The sequence below is a fragment of the Eptatretus burgeri genome, chromosome 15 (assembly GCF_056783735.1).
Source record: "Eptatretus burgeri isolate ZD-2024b chromosome 15, Ebu_testis_v1, whole genome shotgun sequence".
NCBI classification, from domain to species: Eukaryota; Metazoa; Chordata; class Myxini; order Myxiniformes; family Myxinidae; genus Eptatretus; species Eptatretus burgeri.
The window spans coordinates 11165243-11183085 of record NC_140975.1 but is presented as its reverse complement, the minus strand read 5'-3'; the positions used below and the strand labels follow the sequence as shown (position 1 = coordinate 11183085).

The window sequence follows — 17843 nt, the reverse complement described above, 5'->3', positions numbered from 1 at the left end:
AATTTGACACAACTGTGGGAAGAATTGGAGTTAACATGGGCCAACATCCCTGTGGAATTTGACACCTCATGTGTGTGTGTGTGTATACGTATACATATATGATACTCACCTACATTTGAACATCAGCAGCAACCAGTACATGCAGATGGGTCCCCAGCTTTACGTCCATCTGAGGAATGACTCGATTGTTGATGCAATGTCTCAAGACTGCGAAACACTAATCCTACAGTTTATACTCAGGCCAGGTATTAAACCCAGACGAGACAGCTCAAAGGCACGTTGCACTACCTCTGCGCCATCATGTCAGATGCCCCCGTATGTGTCCGTATGCTGTTCGAAGAAATATGACTTGCATCCGAAACACCTTACTCATTGCACCTGTTCGTCCAGCAAGATGCACAAAGGATCATAATTCCTACGGAAATATTGATTAAATTGCCCCTCAAAGCAATAGCCATTTCTGCCATGGTTGTCGAGATGTGGACGACTGGATGTCCTAATATGCAACTGTATCTGCCATACACAGGTTTTGTCAATGAATGGAAGCAGATACCTTGTATAAGATTGGTTTTTGAAGACAACAAAAGTTTAATGAAATCCGTTCGTATTTCTGGATACAGCACATTCACACTTTTTGCTACAGTAGCTGTGCTAAATTTGTGATGACTAATTAACAACCAAAAAAGGAATTATAAGAATTATGCATACATTTGCCTTGAGCAACATAAAATACAAATCTTCAATGCAATTCTTTCAAATTACAAACATCTTAAACATTCCTTTCCCCTTATCCTGACACTGATTTCCACTAAAGATTTCTTGAGTCTCTCAAATACTGGTTGCAAACCCAAGTGACTTGTTTTTCATTGTTATTATTGATCGAAACAGTGCCAGACAATTGCTTTTCCCCACTGTGAGACCACAATGACGCACAAGGTTCGCTGGATAATATTTGGATGATCTTTTGTTCGATTCACTGTTTGACCAAAATACATCCCATAATTGGTTGCAGCAAAACCTATATCAAAAGCGCAGATTTTGTATCAAATCAGACCTGAGTAACGTGGACATTTAACAAATCCAGATACAGACAGGACTCCATCATCTAATGGGAAATGTATGAATGGAGAGTATAATGGAGCTTTGAGGACTAAACCTTCCATAGTTCGACTTCCAGGCCCGTTTGGCCATAAGGGAGGTTGACGACACTGGCCAGATAGTTTTACCGAATTCCTCCTCCACAAGCTTGGACAGGTTTTGGAAATCATATGTTGAAAGTTTTTTTTTTTTTTTAATCCCCCCCCCCCTTCCCGAAATTCAACACACATTGACACAAGACGTACAATAAAGGTGAAAATAACGGTTTATAAACTTTCTAAACTCAAGACAGCATTTTTGTAGTTTGCAATTTAATACTTTAACCTTCACCTAATGTGTTTCAAGCGCAACGTTGTGGAAACTTTGTAGAGACGAGGCGTGTGCATGTACAAGTACATACACGTCGAGCGGTGGAATTTTGTACAAAGCAAACTGGATGGATACAAGGATTGTTGTGGACCCGACGCACAATAATCTCAAAAAGACAGCTTCCACCCCCCCCCTTCCCCACCCTGAGTCTTTTAAAGCCAGTCTGCAAGAAAACCTGCAGTACCGTTAGAGGTGAAATAACACTGAAGGTGAAGAAATGCATTCGACCTCATGCACCTGTACATCAAACTGCAGCTCGTAACGCGATTTCAAATCACAGGCCGTACAACCAAACTTACACCAAATCATTTCAATCTTTTAAATAGAGTGCTATTATTACTATTTATTTATTTATGTATTAGTGTTTGAGCCAATGATAGGGAAAAAATGGGCAAACAGCAAATTCCAAAACCCATTTGCTGTACATAACCAATGTAATAAATGTAGATTATCCAGCTACTGCCGATAAACATTCCAAGCTCAGCTTATTTATTGTTTGCTCGAGGTATTTCTCCTGATATTTTGATCCACGTGTTTGAACAAACAGGAACCACACCTCAGTTTCCTTTCAGCTTCGTCAGAGTCCTCTCCCGAATGGGGCGGCGTGGCGTCGGGTATGGGAGTCGGACTTCAATCCTCAGGGGCTGGAGTTGCACGTCCCATGGAGCTACCGGGGCGCACGGCCTTCCGAACCACAGCCCGTAAGTGAACCCCCAGGCGAGAAAAGCAAACGCGGCCCCGACTATCTTGTGGATCCAGATATGAAAGTAAAGGAGAGTCCATATCAACATCCAAAGCCACAGACACATCAAACACAGTAAGGCAATCACGAGCGCCCGTTCGAGGAAGTGAAGCCAGCGGTTTGAAGCCTTGGTGTGGGATGCAAAGAGTTCTGAGCGGAGGAGCAGAATGCAATATGTGAGGAGGAACGCGTGGCCTGAGATATCAAAACCATTCCAGACGCCGTTAGGTACAATCGCACAAGCAGCCCGTGATGAAATGTTAGAGAAGTTGAAGCTTTCTGTGGAGGTAAGGAGATATCACCGGTGTGTTAATGGAGCGCCAGATTCCCTCAAAACTCACAACACCTTTCCTCGAGATAGAAAAGACTCCATGCTGCAGAAATTGCCTTTTAAAGAAATTATTCCTCCCCAAATTGCTAAAAGCCTGTAATCAAGCCGTGCTGGAAAAAAAATGTAAAAAATAAATAAATGGAATGGTGTTCGGTAAAGCGCTTACCTCTGCCAGGCTGAACAGTTTACGTTTTTGTATCTCACTGATAGGCCGGATCTGCATCCGGACTTTCATCAAAATCTAACAGGCTTGTTCTTGTCACATACCTGATTGATCCACCAATTTTTGTCATAATACATCCACAACTTTTTGAGATATCATGCTATATATCGTTTTTAATCCCATCGCTCAATGGTGACGAATCACTTAAAAAGCTCTCAGATCCGAATCCGGATCTGTATCTTCACTGAAATGAAATGCATTTGTTTTTGTCACACAACCAACCTGTCCACTAAGTTTCGGCCAAATCCGTCCATAACGTTTTGAGAGATCCTGCTCATGTTCAGACAAATAACCCTAACCCTAAAGGCCCGGTCACACCTTGACGTTTTAGCCAGCGATGGCAACGTGTTAAAATTTATGTAAAACGCTGGCTTACGTTGAACTTTTGATGTTTTTTTTAAAGATTCGGACGTATTCATAGCGACTTGGTCTTATGTATAGCGCATTGGTAACTACACAGAACGTTTCGTTGTGTTATAGATAACTTATACCAACGAATGCTGAACCTGTTGTCGGCCTACACAACCGATGCCCAACGATAGTCTAACTCAGGCATAGCGCGTTGCACGCATCGCCGACGATGTCGTGGCGTAGCCTATTAAAAGGCTGACGCACAACGATTCAAATCATAACTGCCGTAGAAATGGAAGGGTCAAAATCGCGGTCACACCTTGGCGATCTTGCCAGCGTATGCCGACGTAACAAAAAGTGTGTCTAAAACGTTGGGGCACGTCGAATACGGTATGGGTAAGTTTGGTATGCGCGAGTAGAACGCTAAATACGCTATCATAAGTCGTAGTAAGTAGAGTACGTCAAGAAATTTTGAACATGTTCAAAATTTTACGATGTACTCGGCGTATGACACACGTTCGCATGCGATGAGGATAAGTTTTACACACGATATGTGGACGCTTACACACGTCCACAAAGGCGACTTATAAGCTACTCATAAGTCGAAACACGTCGCGGTAATGTCTTTTTTACGCGAAACTTATTTCTAACTTATGTTTGACGTGCTTTGAACCAATTCTTTACGTAGTCCCAACACACATCGACGTATGTAGACGTATTCCAATGACGTCTTCCGGTCAACAAAAAAAATAAATGAACGTGTTTCTAGGTTACAACTGCCATATAAAGACGTGTTCCCAGCAGTTTTGGGAATTGGTATATAAAAATGGTGTTCATAAAAGGGGAACCCAACAGTGTTTTCGAGTCCTTTTTGAGTCGATGTCCATGTCAGCAGTAACAGTATCAGTATCAGTATTACTATTAGTATTAGTATTAGTAGTAGTTTGTTCATGTTGGCAGTAGTAGGTGGGTGTGAGGGGGAGGGTGTGGGTTATGATGGATCCTCCTTGCGTCCGCGTGTCCACGGGTAGGTTCATAGGCTGCCACTCAACGATTTAAATGGCTGCATCTCCACTATTGAAAGTAGACGCTTGCGCTCAACAATTGGATTTTTTTTACACTCAACGACTTTTAAACGGTACCACTCAGCTAGTTTCATTGTTTACAATGAACGATTTAAATTGCTGTCACTCGCCTTTGTTTTTTTTTGACGCTGGGGTTTGAAAATTTGAAACGTTTCTTCTGAACGTGTTAAAACGCTCAAACTCGACTATTTTAAATAGACGCTGCCGATGGACAATTGGAATCATAGCCAAGCTAGACATCGAAGTGTGAACATCCTCGTCATGCCGAAGAAAAGTTTGAAGAATGCTGCAAATAAGTGTCCTGGCCGTGGCCGTGGACGCTGACGCAAGGACGATCCATTATACCGACGTCTTTCAGCCTATGAGTAACTTAAAAGTAACGTCTGTCGACGTGTGGCAACGATCGCGTAACGTGCCAACAACACGTTAATCATAGGTAGGAAATAAGTTTCGGGTACTCTAAACACTACCTCGGCGTGTCTCAACTTATGATTAACTTACAAGTAGCATGTGTTGACGTCTGTCAACGATCGCAGACCGTGCCTACAACTTGTGGCCAGCGTAGCGGAACGTGTGAGTCATACGCGGCATACGTCGTGAAATTTCAAGCATGAAAAAATTTGAGGACAACCGAAAAGTACAACGTTTAAAGCCAACGTACAACGACGTATGGCAACGTACTACGACGTATGCCAGCGTGCTCTCAATGTTATCAAAACTTACCCATAACGTATTCAACGTGTGCCAGCGTTTTAGAAAAAAAAATTCAAAAATCGGCATACGTTGGCTAAAACGTCAAGGTGTGACCGGGCCTTAACAAACAAACAGGGGTCAATACATAACACCTCCGACCACCTTAGGTGGCGGAGGTAACAAACCACTATATGTTCCCATCTTAGCACTTGGCTCATCATGACATCCCAGGTATGCATCTCTTTTATAGTGTTGATTTATCCATTGTCTACTGCTTTAATACTATCATTGTAATTCCTATAAAAAGTTCTAAAATATTTGCTTCTCATTCCTAGAAAGTTCGAAAAGATTTTGAACGTTTCATAGGTCGAGGAAAAGCTATTTACAAAGGTGGTTCAAATTGATCCTGGCCTTTGCAAAACAACAAGTGATGTATGTACAAGGGTGGTCCACATGTATAGTTACCCCTGTTTGCTTTTGATGCTAAAATTCATCCATTGAGATACATGTTGTACTGTCATAATTATTATCATCTTTGTTTGCAACACAAACAGAACAAAACATAGACAAATGTTTCTAGTTGCCCACTATGTCTGGATGTCAGCCACTTAGTGGCCGATGCAAAATCCTCAGCTTCCTCTCCCTCTCTGGTGCTCTGCCCCAAGTCTGGTTCGGAGGTACCAAAACAGCCCACAGGAAGGATTGCACTGGGTGGTTCAGCTTTGCCTTCCCAGTGGTAGTCAGCGCTGGAATTGGTCATTTGTTTAGGGTGTGAGCAGTAACTCGCCCACACTTCGCAAAACCACACTGTGGGGTCTTCGATGTCTACCAACTAATGCCAGCAAAGGGGATACCCAGCTTGATGTACATTTGTGGGACGGCATACGTTGCGGTGAAAAGCCCTGCCTGCTAAGCATCAATCCAACTGTTTGTACTCTTGTCAATTTTTTTCCGTGACAAGTCCGTACCTTTTTTTTGCGTACCTTGTTGATATTTGTTTAATTCATTTTTTCATGCAGCCTTGACCTTTTCAGACAGCCAGAACTTAATCGTCTTGGCTTTGGCCTTCAATTCCACTGTTATGTCTGTGTGTCTCTCTCTCTCTCGTTAAGTCCTGATCCATTCAGTGTATTCGCTCTTCCATGTGCCTTGACTCTGTAATCAAAACAAAAATAATGTCCTGTGTTAGCTACATACATATCCTAAAAACCTCGATGCTGAAAGTGTACGAAACCTGTCCCATCCATCCATCCATTGGGACCATACTCTGTGTAGAGCGTTGGTGCTGCCTCAGCAGTATCCTGGGCTATTGGGCATAATCCTGGACGGGTTGCCACTCCGACACAAGATACCAGCATGCTGGCACTCATTTTACCGATCTCGGAAGGATGATAGATTCAGCTAACCCCACTTGGTATTAATTCAACAGCCGAGCAGGATTTGAACTCAGGACCTTAGGATCCCAAGCCCACCACTTTAGCCATCAAGCCAACACCAGGCGTAAACCTATCCCATTGGAGTGGATGTTGTGTCCAAAGCTGTGGAATACCTTGAAAAGTATGGTAAGTATCCTTTCGTATTAAACATACAAGTATTAAAAGTACAGTTCTAATTTGAACATTTGTAATGAATACAAAAATGGGAAAGACTCATTACTTAGAGAACAGGATCCAAAGCTGTTCTCAACGTGAATGAAGGTGCTGGTGAAGAGGAACCAGACAGCTGTTCCCAGCACCATGCGCAGCAAACCGTTGAGAGTGGTGCGAAATATGTGTGCTGATGAGGAAGCTTTGACGAGGATGTACAAAACGGTCAGGCCCAGAGTCCAACCCCAGCCGAGCTTTACAAAGTACCTGATGGGGCCGTAGAAGTGAAAGGAGGGAGAAAACTTGGACCTGCTCCCGCAGCACATCAATCAAATATGAGAGAAAACATTATTTAAAAAACAATAACAGCACTTGACAGAGCACATACATCCACCAAGGTGAACAGTTTACATTTTGTATCCCAATGATGGGCTGGATCTGGATTCAGACCTGAACTAAAATTGAATCGGCTTATTCTTGTCTCATCCACAAGTTTTGTCATGACTCGTCCACAACTCATCCACAAATATCGTGCTATACATCATTTTGGCCCCATCTCTCAATGGTGAAGAATCATTTCAAAAGATTTTGTCTCCGGATCTGGATCTTCACCAAAATCGAAATGATTCGTCCTTGTCACACACCCAACCTCTCCACCAAATTTCATCTGTATCCGTCCACGACTTTTTGAGCTATCCTGTTCACAGACAGACAAACAGGGGTGAAAACATAATCTCCATCAACCTTCGGTGGTGGAGGTAACAAGGTATGTGAGAATGTGAGGCTTTCAAATTTGCAAACTTGATTCGGCTGTTACATTTAGTCTTAATTATGAAAGCAGTAATGACGTCATAATGTACCTTGGTAACAGCTTCAAGTCCCTTGGTAGAGTGGCGAAAAGTGTGGTGTGGGTTTTCATCATTCTTGTTGCTCACACATGCTCTACCAGGAGACTCAAGAAAGATTCAGGAATTTCCTTTTGCACTTTTCCAATAGAAGGTGGAAAGCAAAAATGGAAATGTGCACGTCGGTAGAATATAAAGGAAAATATTGAATCCTTCGGTATATCACAAGGTTTGTGAAGGTGGTCTCGATACATGTTTAAACTTCGTTACGTACTGTACTTAACATCGTGCTGTCAATTTATTTGAATCCCGACAACTAAAAACTGTTACCCCCATGTTTCACGGGCAGGACGATTCATCAATGTGTGTGCGGTCCCCACAGATGGCGGTAAGCCGGCGGGCCATCTGCTGGCATTAGTTGGTCGATGTTAAAGATTCCACGGTGTCCTTTGCAAAGTCGGCGAGTAAAGGCCCAGTCACACCTTGACGTTTTAGCCAGCAATGGCAACGTATCAAAATGTATGTAAAACGCTGTACTGGCTTACGCTGAACTTTTGATGTTTTTTTTTTAAAGATTCGGACGTATTCATAACGTGTTGGTCGTATGCATAACATATTAGAAACGGACACAGAACGTTTCGTTGTCTTATAGATAACTTATACCAACGAATGCTTAGCCTGTTGTCGGCGTTCACAGCCTATGCCCAACGATAGTCTAACTTATGCATAGCACGCTGCACGCATCGCCGACGATGACGTGGCGTAGCTATTAAAAGGCTGCCGCACAATGATTTAAATCATAACCGCCTGAGAATTTGAAGTGTCAACATCGCAGTCACACCTTGGCGATCTTGCCAGCGTATGCCGACCTCTGAAAAATGCGTCTAAAACGCTGGCGCAAGTCGAATACGGTTTGGGTAAGTTTGGTATACGTGACCAGAACACTAAAGTACGCTATCATACGTCGAAGTAAGTGGAGTACGTCTTGAAATTTTAAACGTGTTAAAAATTTTACGACGTACTTGCCGTATGCCTCACACGTTCCGCATGCGATGGGAATAAGTTGTTCGCACGTTACGCGATCGTTGGCACACGTCGACAAAAGTTACTTGTAAGTTACTCATAAGTCAAAACACGTCGAGGTAATGGTTAGCGTCAGTGTTCCAGAATCCCTGTTTTTTTTTTTGGTTTTTTTTTTTTCTTCGGTGTGACGGTGATGTTGACACTTCGACTTCTCATGCGGTTATAATATAATATAATTAATAGGCTGCCGCTCAACGATTTAAATCATAACCGCACTAGAAATCGAAGTGTCAACATCACCGTCATGCCGAAAAAAAAAAAACAGGGAGTCTGGAACACTGACGCTAACCATTACTTGACGTGTTTCGACTTATGAGTAACTTACAAGTAACGTGTGTCGACGTGTGTCAACGATCGCGTAACGTGCCTACAACACGTTACTCATAGGTTAGAAATAAGTTTCGGGTACGATAAACATTACCTCGACATGTTTCCACTTATGATTAACTTACAAGTAATGTGTGTCGACGTGTGTCAACGATCGCATAACGTGCCTACAACTTATGGCCAGCGTAGCGGAACTTGAGTCATACGCTGGCATAAGTCGTAAAATTTCAAGCATGCTAAAATTTGAGGACAACCGCAAAGTACAACGTTTAAAGCCAGCGTACTACGACGTATGGCAGTGTTTATCAGCGTGCTCTCAATGTTTCCAAAACTTCCCCATAACATATTCGACGTGTGCCAGCGTTTTAGACAAATTTTTCAAAAATCGGCATAAGCTGGCTAAAACGTCAAGGTGTGACTGGGCCTTTATCGCCGGCACCTCAAACAAATTACAAATTCCTGCCCTAACTACTGTTGGGAGAGAGATGGCAAACTGCCCAGTAGGACCCTTGCCAATAAACTGCTTCTGCAATGCTGAATCTGCTTTTGGGCAGAACACCAGTATACGAATTCTCCATAACGTCAAGCAACTGCACCATCACATCACCGAGCACCCATGTATAGTTTACTATGTCATCCCTTCAGCACCCATCTACAGTGCCTTCAGGAAGTATTCACACCCCTCAACTTTGTCACATTTTGTTGTTACAGCCTGAATTTAAAATGGATTAAATTTAATTTTTTTTGTCACCAATCTACACAAAATATCCCATAATGACAAAGTGAAAACATGTTTTTTGAAATTTTTACAAATCAATTAAAAATGAAACTCTGAAATGTTTTGCATCAATAAGTATTCAACCCCTTTGTGGTGACACTCCAAAATGAGCTCAGGTGCATCCAATTTCCTTCAGTGACGAGAAAAATTAAACTTAATCCATTTTAAATCAGGCTGTAACTGTGTAACACAACAAAATGTAACAAAAATCGAGGGGTGTGAATACTTCCTGAAGGCACTGTATAGTTTACTCCAGTCATCTCTTAAACACCCGTCGAGAGTTTACTATGTCATCCCTTAATCACCCATCTTCAGCACCCATCTAACCCTAACAGCACACATCGATAGTTTACTGTATCATCTCTTAAGCACATATCTATAGTTTACTCCACAACCATCCCTTAATTGCCCATCTATAGTTGACTATATCATCCCTTAAACACCTATTTATTAGTTTACTATGTCATCCATTGAGCACATGTCTATAGTTTACTATGTCATCAAGCACATTCTATAGTTTACTCCATAGCCATCCCTTAAGTGCCCATCTATAGTTTACTATGTCATCCCTTAAGCACCTGTCTATAGTTTACTATGTCATCCCCTCAACACCAATCTGTAGTTTACTATGTCATCCCTTCAGCACCGAGCTATAGTTTACCATGTCATCCCTTCAGCACCAATACATAGTTTACTATGTCATCCCTTCAGCACCCATCTATAGTTTACTGTGTCATCCCATCAGCACCTGTCTATAGTTTACTATGTCATCCCCTCAGCACCAATCTGTAGTTTACTATGTCATCCCTTCAGCACCCAGCTATAGTTTACTATGTCATCCCTTAAGCACCTGTCTATAGTTTACTATGCCATCTCTTCAGCACCCATCTATAGTTTACTATGTCTTCCCTTCAGCACCTGTCGATAGTTTACTGTGTCATCCTTTCAGCACCCGTCTATAGTTTACTGTCATCCCGTCAGCACCCATCTATAGGTTACTGTGTCATCCCTTCAGCACCTGTCTATAGTTTACTATGTCATCCCTTCAGCACCTGTCTATAGTTTACTATGTCATCCCTTCAGCACCCATCTATAGTTTACTGTGTCATCCCGTCAGCACTACATATAGTATACCGTCATCCCTTCAGCACCCATCTATAGTTCACTATGTCATCCCTTAATCATCCATCTATAGTTTACTATGTCATCCCTTAATCACCCATCTATAGTTTACTATGTCATCCCTTCAGCACCCATCTATAGTTTACCATGTCATCCCTTGAGTACAAACTATAGTTTACTATGTCATCCCTTGAGTACTAACTATAGTTTACTCTGTCATCCCTTGAGTACGAACTATAGTTTACTATGTCATCCCTTGAGTACTAACTATAGTTTACTATGTCATCCCTTGAGTACTAACTATAGTTTACTATGTCATCCGTTGAGTACAAACTATAGTTTACTATGTCATCCCTTGAGTACTAACAATAGTTTACTATGCCATCCCTTGAGTACTAACTATAGTTTACTATGTCATCCCTTGAGTACGAACTATAGTTTACTATGTCATCCCTTAAGTACAAACTATAGTTTACTATGTCATCCCTTGAGTACTAACAATAGTTTACTATGTCATCCCTTGAGTACTAACAATAGTTTACTATGTCATCCCTTGAGTACTAACTATAGTTTACTATGTCATCCCTTAAGTACTAACTATAGTTTACTATGTCATCCCTTAAGTACTAACTATAGTTTACTATGTCATCCCTTGAGTACTAGCTATAGTATTTTTTTTTTTACTACAGTATATTTTACTATGGTAAAATTTTCATGAAAAATGGTTTGCTGTATTTCCTCAGGAGGATCAGCACAGAAGTTCATTAGATTAGGAGTACAAGTTCAGTCGAGTATCTCGTCATTTTAGATGGGGATCAGTGGAGAATTTTGTGGTTGTGGGCGGTTAAAGAACACATCATTGACGATGTGGTCATGAATTGCCGATTTGGTTCAACACCTGCTCCTTTCTTCACCGATCGGTGCAGATTCCATTCCCATGGATTCTCATAATCACCAAACCACACCAAACAAGTATGAAGAGTGCACCAAACACTTCTCAACAAAATAAATCAGTGACAGAAAAACAGGTCCAGTGACAGAAAGGTGGACTTACACGTTGAAGATATTCCGTGAGTCGGCCATGTACCATCGAGGTAAGGATATATACTCCTTGACTGTGGAACCCAATGCAATACAAACAGCCAGTGCTGCAGGGAAGTATGAGGAAAGTGTAAGTGACAAAGGGAAAGCTACACAATTACTTAATGACGGCTTCATGGCGAACGGTTTTTCCCGCGCGAAGAGCGGACGTGACGTCATTCAATTTTCTGAAACGGCATTTTAGTTATTTTTTTTACATCGGCAGTTAACGAAGAAAATGCGTTTAAATATTTTAAAAAATTGATTTGAGATGCGATTAAAAATGAAATTCCGAAATATTCATCGCCGCCGTTCACCAAAAAAAAAAAAAACCATTGCCCAGCGCATACCAATACAGCGCCGAAAGCGCTTGTGCAAATTACGGGGCTACTTTTATTCTCAGTATAAAATAATCCAGATAACGGAAGTCAAATTATATAAGTGTACTCGGATAATATAGCATTTACAGTATATATTTCAGAAAATAGAGCCATTCTCATCACACGCGCATTTTCTGTGTGGATGGTTTTTGGAGCTATCCCATAATGCCGTGCGCGACGTCATGTCGGTTGTATTCGTTTCCCTGGCAACGATTTGCGTCAGTCGCTCTCCAATCCAGCACGTTTATCTCGTTATTATGACTTACCGCGATATAATAATATGGAATAGGCAAAGCCGAGAAGCGAACGTAGAATTCTTCTTACATTCGCTCTTGACTTTACCTATAACGTGTTCACAACTGTATACTTGCCAACTATACCGACGTGGTACATGCAAGCGCCGCACAGCTGATGATTTTGACGCAATTTCCGGTTACTTCGGCCTGGATTCGGGATCAGCGATCGAATAATGTAAATCATGATAAAAATATTTTTTGATGATGCGGGAGATATCTATCTATCTATAATTCCAGCAGTGTGTGTGTGTGTGTGTGTGTGTGTGTGTGTGTGTGTGTGTGTGTGTGTGTGTGTGTGTGTGTGTGTGTGTGTGTGTGTGTGTGTGTGTGTGTGTGTGTGTGTGTGTGTGTGTGTGTGTGTGTGTGTGTGTGTGTGTGTGTGTGTTTCTCGACAACCACTGATCCGATCTAATTGAAACTTGCCAACAACATTGCTGGGGACCTGAGGATGTGCCGTTTCAAGGTTTGATATTAATCAGACCAGTGCTTCCCAAGTTATGGCCATTTATTTACCAAACCAATGACAGGACACGTTTCTGCGTGGGCGTGGCCGATGGGGGAAGAGAACCTCAGCCGCGTTCCTCATTACAGGTTACAACGTACGGACTTCCGCATAGTGATGACTTTGTGTATTCTAATAATTTCTCGATTTCTTCTGCGCATTTATAGATAAACACAATGCCCCAAGTTATGATCGTTTTCATATTAGACGGTGTATAAATTTCGGTAACATCAGAGTGCTGGTATGCTCTGAACCAGGAAGTAAATTTTAAACACGCAATAACTTACGATCGAAAATAAGCAAGTAGGAGACAAAATTTAATTGACTTCGTGAATTCTAATAATTTCTCGATTTCTTATGCGCATTTATAGATAAACACAATGCTCCATCCAGTCATCGTTTGTGAGAGCGAAGGAACGGCGACCGGCCGACGATGACAGCGTCGTTACATGGCAGCGAATGTCATGGCAAGCAAAGACAGGGAGGTAAACTTGATTTTAATTAACTCTGTGTGTGGAAGTATGGTTGTCGCGAGAACGCGAGAGCGAAGGAACGGCCTGTGTGGTTGTCGTTTCTGGCTCGCGGTTTGAAAGTTTTTTTTTTTTTTGCACGTACAGCCACGCACGTACGGGCACGTGAGAGCGAAGGAACGGCCTGTGTGGTTGTTGTTTCTGGCACGCGGTTTGAAAGTTTTGGATTTTTTTGGTTTGCATGTACGGCCACGCACCTACGGGCATGCACGAGTTAAAATTAACTTTGGGAAAAAATAATTGAATAAATAAACAATCACTTCTGGTCAAGAATAAAAGAAAATATAAGTTCCAGAAAGAGTTTCAAAATCACTCCCAGTAATGTTAATACAAAATAAACACTTCCTGTCATGAAAAAAAATCATTTTCAGAAGAATAAAATTAACTTTGGGAAAAAAAATAATTGAATAAATAAATGATCACTTCCGGTCATGATCTCCCGGCATGCATCATTCCCCATGACAAAAACCGGAAACAAAACAAAAACGGAAGCAAAAGGGTCATAGCAACCGACACGGATTCACAATTGGCAGGGTATTGTGTTGTTTTTGTTGTTTCATATTCTCTCATGTGCACGCGTTAAATAATATTCACAAGATAGAAATAAAACCCAATCGTGTTTATACACCGCACAGCGTTTAACAACAACCGGAAGCAAAAGGTGATAGCTGACGACACGGATTCCAAATAGCCAGGGGTATTGTGTTGTTGTTGTTGTTGTTGTTGTTGTTGTTGTTGTTGTTGTTGTTGTTGTTTCCCATTCTCTCACGTGCACGCGTTAAGTATGAAGCTCACTGCGTTCGCTATTACGCTCATTCTTTGGTGTTCCATGCACTGCATTGTGGGAACTGAAATCCCTCTTGTTACTCTCTCCCTCCTCCCTTCTCCCTCCAATCCCTCTTGTTACTCCAGTCTCGAACCTCAGCGAGAACTGGATCAGTAAAGTTATATTTCTTTTAAAAGTAACATTCGACAAGTATTTTCATCTCGATTTCCCAAACGTTTGACGATTTGCGGCCTACACACAAATTATGGTATATTTAATGTGCGGGTGAAGGGAATTGCGAGTTGAGGACGTCGTCAAATCAAATGTTCAAATGTATTTTATTGTTAAACCGGATACGTCCTTTCATCAAATACGAACACAAATATGGAGATAGAATCCTGCATGGAAAGAGGAGGTAAATCCCACGTAGTGAGGAGAGGTGAATCCCACGTGGGGAGACAAGGTGAATCCCACGTAGTGAGGAGAGGTGAATCCCACGTGGTGAGATGAGGTGAATCCTGCATGGAGGAGATGTGAATCCCGTGTGGTGAAAGGAGGTAAATCCGGCATGGTGAGACGAGGTGAATCCCACGTAGTGAGGAGAGGTGAATCCCGCATGGTGAGAGGAGGTGAATCCCGTGTGGTGAGAGGAGGTGAAACCCGAATGGTGAGAGGAGGTGAATCCCACGTACTGAGGAGAGGTGAATCCCGTGTGGTGAGAGGAGATGAATCCCACGTATTGAGGAGAGGTGAATCCCGTGTGGTGAGAGGAGGTGAAACCCGAATGGTGAGGAGGTGAATCCTGCATGGTGAGAGGAGGTGAATCCCGTGTGGTGAGGAGAGGTGAATCCCGCATGGTGAGAGGAGGTGAATCCCGTGTGGTGAGAGGAGGTGAAACCCGAATGGTGAGAGGAGGTGAATCCCACGTACTGAGGAGAGGTGAATCCCGTGTGGTGAGAGGAGATGAATCCCACGTATTGAGGAGAGGTGAATCCCGTGTGGTGAGAGGAGGTGAAACCCGAATGGTGAGAGGAGGTGAATCCTGCATGGTGAGAGGAGGTGAATCCCGTGTGGTGAGAGGATGTGAATCCATGTGGGGATCGGAATGAATCCCTCATGGTGAGATGAGATGAATCACACTTAGTGAGGAGAGGTGAATCCTGTATGGTGAGATGAGATGAATCCCGCATGGGGAGATGAGGTGAATCCCATGTGGTGAGAGGAGGTGAATCCCATGTGGTGATAGGAGTGAATCCCTCATGGTGAGATGAGGTGAATCCCACTTAGTGAGGAGAGGTGAATCCTGTATGGTGAGATGAGATGAATCCTGCATGGTGAGATGAGGTAAATCCCATGTGGTGAGATGAGGTGAATGCCACATTGTTAGATGAGGTGAATCCTGCATGGTGAGATGAGGCGAATCCTGCATGGTGAGATGAAGTGAGTCCCACGTGGTCATGTCAGGCTTTACACTTAAGAGGTCAACGATTGACCGTATCCTTGCTCTTCGTGTCCTCACCGAACGCAGACGAGAGTTTCGGCCGGGGCTGCTTACAGCCGATGTTGATCTCTGTAAAGCGTTCGATTCAGTGAATCGGGATGCCCTCTGGAGGATTCTTGGTCTTCGTGGGGTGCCACCAAAACTGATCAATCTGATATCTGAACTATATTCTGGTACTGAGAGTACGAAGAGTGCTGTGAGAAGTGGTGATTCCATTTCCGACTTATTTCCAGTTGTTACTGGAGTTTGTCAGGTGTGTGTACTTTTTTCAGCACTTGCATGGACTGGATTTCAGTGAGGATGTTGGAGAGATCAAGCTGCGGTGCATCGTTTGTAAATGTCAAGATCTCTGACCTTGATTCCACAGATGATGCAGTCATCCTTGCGAAGATTCTAGATATCCTATTGAGGGCCCTCGAGGTGCTGAACGAGGAGTCGGAGCCGCTGGAATTACGGGTTTCCTGGGTCAAAACTAAGATCCAGGCTTTCAACGACATCTTGGATGCTGCTAACTTGTCTGTACCAGTTTGTGGTGAGGATGCTGAGGTCACGGAGAGATTCACTTACCTTGGCAGTGATATTCATGTCTCCACTGGCTGAGAGTCAGAGGCCAAGAGACGTCTTGGTCGGGCCTGGGGAGTCATGGATTCACTGGATCATCATGGGGTGTGGCGCTGTCGGTACCTGTGCAGGATGATGAAAGTACGAGTCTTCCGGTTCTTGGTGCTTCCAGTCTTGCTCTATGGATGTGAAACTTGGACTCTGACCAGGGATCTGAGATGGAGAATAAATTGCTTTGGTACCAGGTCTCTTCAGAGAATTATTGGCGATTGCTGGTGGGACTTTGTGTCCAGCGAGCGGTTGCTGAGAGAGACTCAAATGAGATTTGTTACCTGCATAGTCCGTGAGCGTCAGCTGCGACTGTATGGACATGTGGCTCGTTTTCATGATGCTGATCCTGCTCACCAGATTCTCTCAGCGAGGGAGCCTCTTGAGTGGAGAAGGCCAATGGGCCGACCACAAGCCTCATGGTTGCAGCAGGGTGATCGGCATCTCAAGGAGATGGGGATGGGCCTGGCATCTGCCTGGAGGATGGCCAGACGGAGGCCCCTGGAGTACCTGTGGAAAGTGGACACAGCGACGCGCTGCTCCAGTGCATTGCTCCCATAACTGACCTGACCTGAGAGGTGAATCCGACAGAGTAAGAGGTGGAATCCTGTGGAGAGAGAGGAGGTGAATCCCACATAGTGAGAGGAGGTGAATCCCCCTTTTACTTTCCTGAAAAAGTCGAACATTTTAGTTTGTGTGTGCTTTTCATTTTTGAAGTTCACAATATTTTTGTTGCCTCAACCTCAAGGTCCTTCAGCTGCTGTTACCCCTTCAGCTGAACCAATGACCCACGTGGAGAGAGGAGGTGAATCCCACATGGTGAGAGGAGGTGGATCCCACTTTTACTTTCCTCAAAAAGTCCAACATTTTTGTTCGTGTGTGCATTTCACTCTTTTGAGTTCACAGTATTTTTGTTGCTTCAACCTCAAGGTCCTTCAGCTGCAGTTACCTACTCAGCCGAAACAATGACCCATGTGGAGAGATGTGGATACCCACGTGGTGAGAGGAGGTGGAATCCTACGTGGCGAGAGGAGCTGCAATCCCAAGTGATGAGAGGAGGTGGAGTCCCATGGGTGATGCACATTTCTTCCATCACGACCACAACACGGAGCCTTTTGATTTTTATTGGTGAGACATTATCAGCGTATGTGAAAATGTACCTCTTTAATTTACATCATATTTTGGATCTTTTGTCACGGCGTTACCTCGTATCAAAAAATTGAAAACAATCGTATGATAATGGGTTTCGCTGAAAAGTGAAATTTATGAACATAACGTCAACTCGAAAGGCACTCGGTAGAGTGCATACCTCCGCCAGGGTGAACAGTTTACGTTTTGTGTCACACCTATGGGCCAGATCTGGATCCAGACCTGAACCACACTCGAATCAGCTTGTTCTTGTCACCTTACCAACTCGTCCACCAAGTTTTGTCATAACTCGTCCATAACTTTTTAACATATTGTGATTACATAACGTTTTTGTCTCATCTCTCAATGGTGAAGAATAACTTTTTAAAAATCTGGATCCAGATTCAGATCTTTACCA

At 43.1% G+C, this 17843-nt stretch overlaps 2 protein-coding genes across 7 annotated transcripts in view; one reads left to right on the top strand and one right to left on the bottom strand.

The window, feature by feature from the left end:
• Positions 1 to 554: 554 nt before the first annotated feature.
• LOC147011501 (acyl-coenzyme A diphosphatase FITM2-like) lies at positions 555 to 11893 on the bottom strand. The gene is made up of 3 exons (XM_085857574.1): positions 11688 to 11893; positions 6549 to 6745; positions 555 to 2488 (listed from the first exon to the last, which is right to left on the bottom strand). The coding sequence occupies exons 1-3, from the start codon at positions 11891 to 11893 to the stop codon at positions 2025 to 2027; spliced, it is 867 nt and encodes a 288-aa protein (XP_085713700.1). The 3' UTR covers positions 555 to 2024.
• A 4-nt stretch (positions 11894 to 11897) lies between these two features.
• The window catches only part of LOC147011499 (uncharacterized), a 119574-nt gene continuing 113628 nt past the window's right edge, over positions 11898 to 17843 (top strand). Inside the window, exons 1-4 of one of the 6 annotated variants that reach the window (XR_015051817.1) lie at positions 11898 to 12564; positions 13263 to 13376; positions 17046 to 17116; positions 17228 to 17425. Coding sequence is in view for 3 of the 6 variants with exons in the window: in XM_085857577.1 (XP_085713703.1) it covers positions 17263 to 17425 (163 nt within the window). In the remaining 3 variants the exon portion in view is untranslated. The other 5 variants (XR_015051816.1, XM_085857577.1, XM_085857576.1 and 2 more) reach the window with 5 other exon arrangements.

Bases quoted from the DNA above. Each gene is read 5' to 3' on its own strand.
- LOC147011501 (XM_085857574.1), bottom strand. From the start codon at position 11,893: ATGACGTCACGTCCGCTCTTCGCGCGGGAAAAACCGTTCGCCATGAAG. The intron at 6,746-11,687 runs GTAAGTCCACCT...CGGCCCCATCAG, and splicing joins TCACGGAATATCTTCAACGT to GTACTTTGTAAAGCTCGGCT. The intron at 2,489-6,548 runs GTAATGAGTCTT...TTACCTCCACAG, and splicing joins CTTTGGATCCTGTTCTCTAA to AAAGCTTCAACTTCTCTAAC.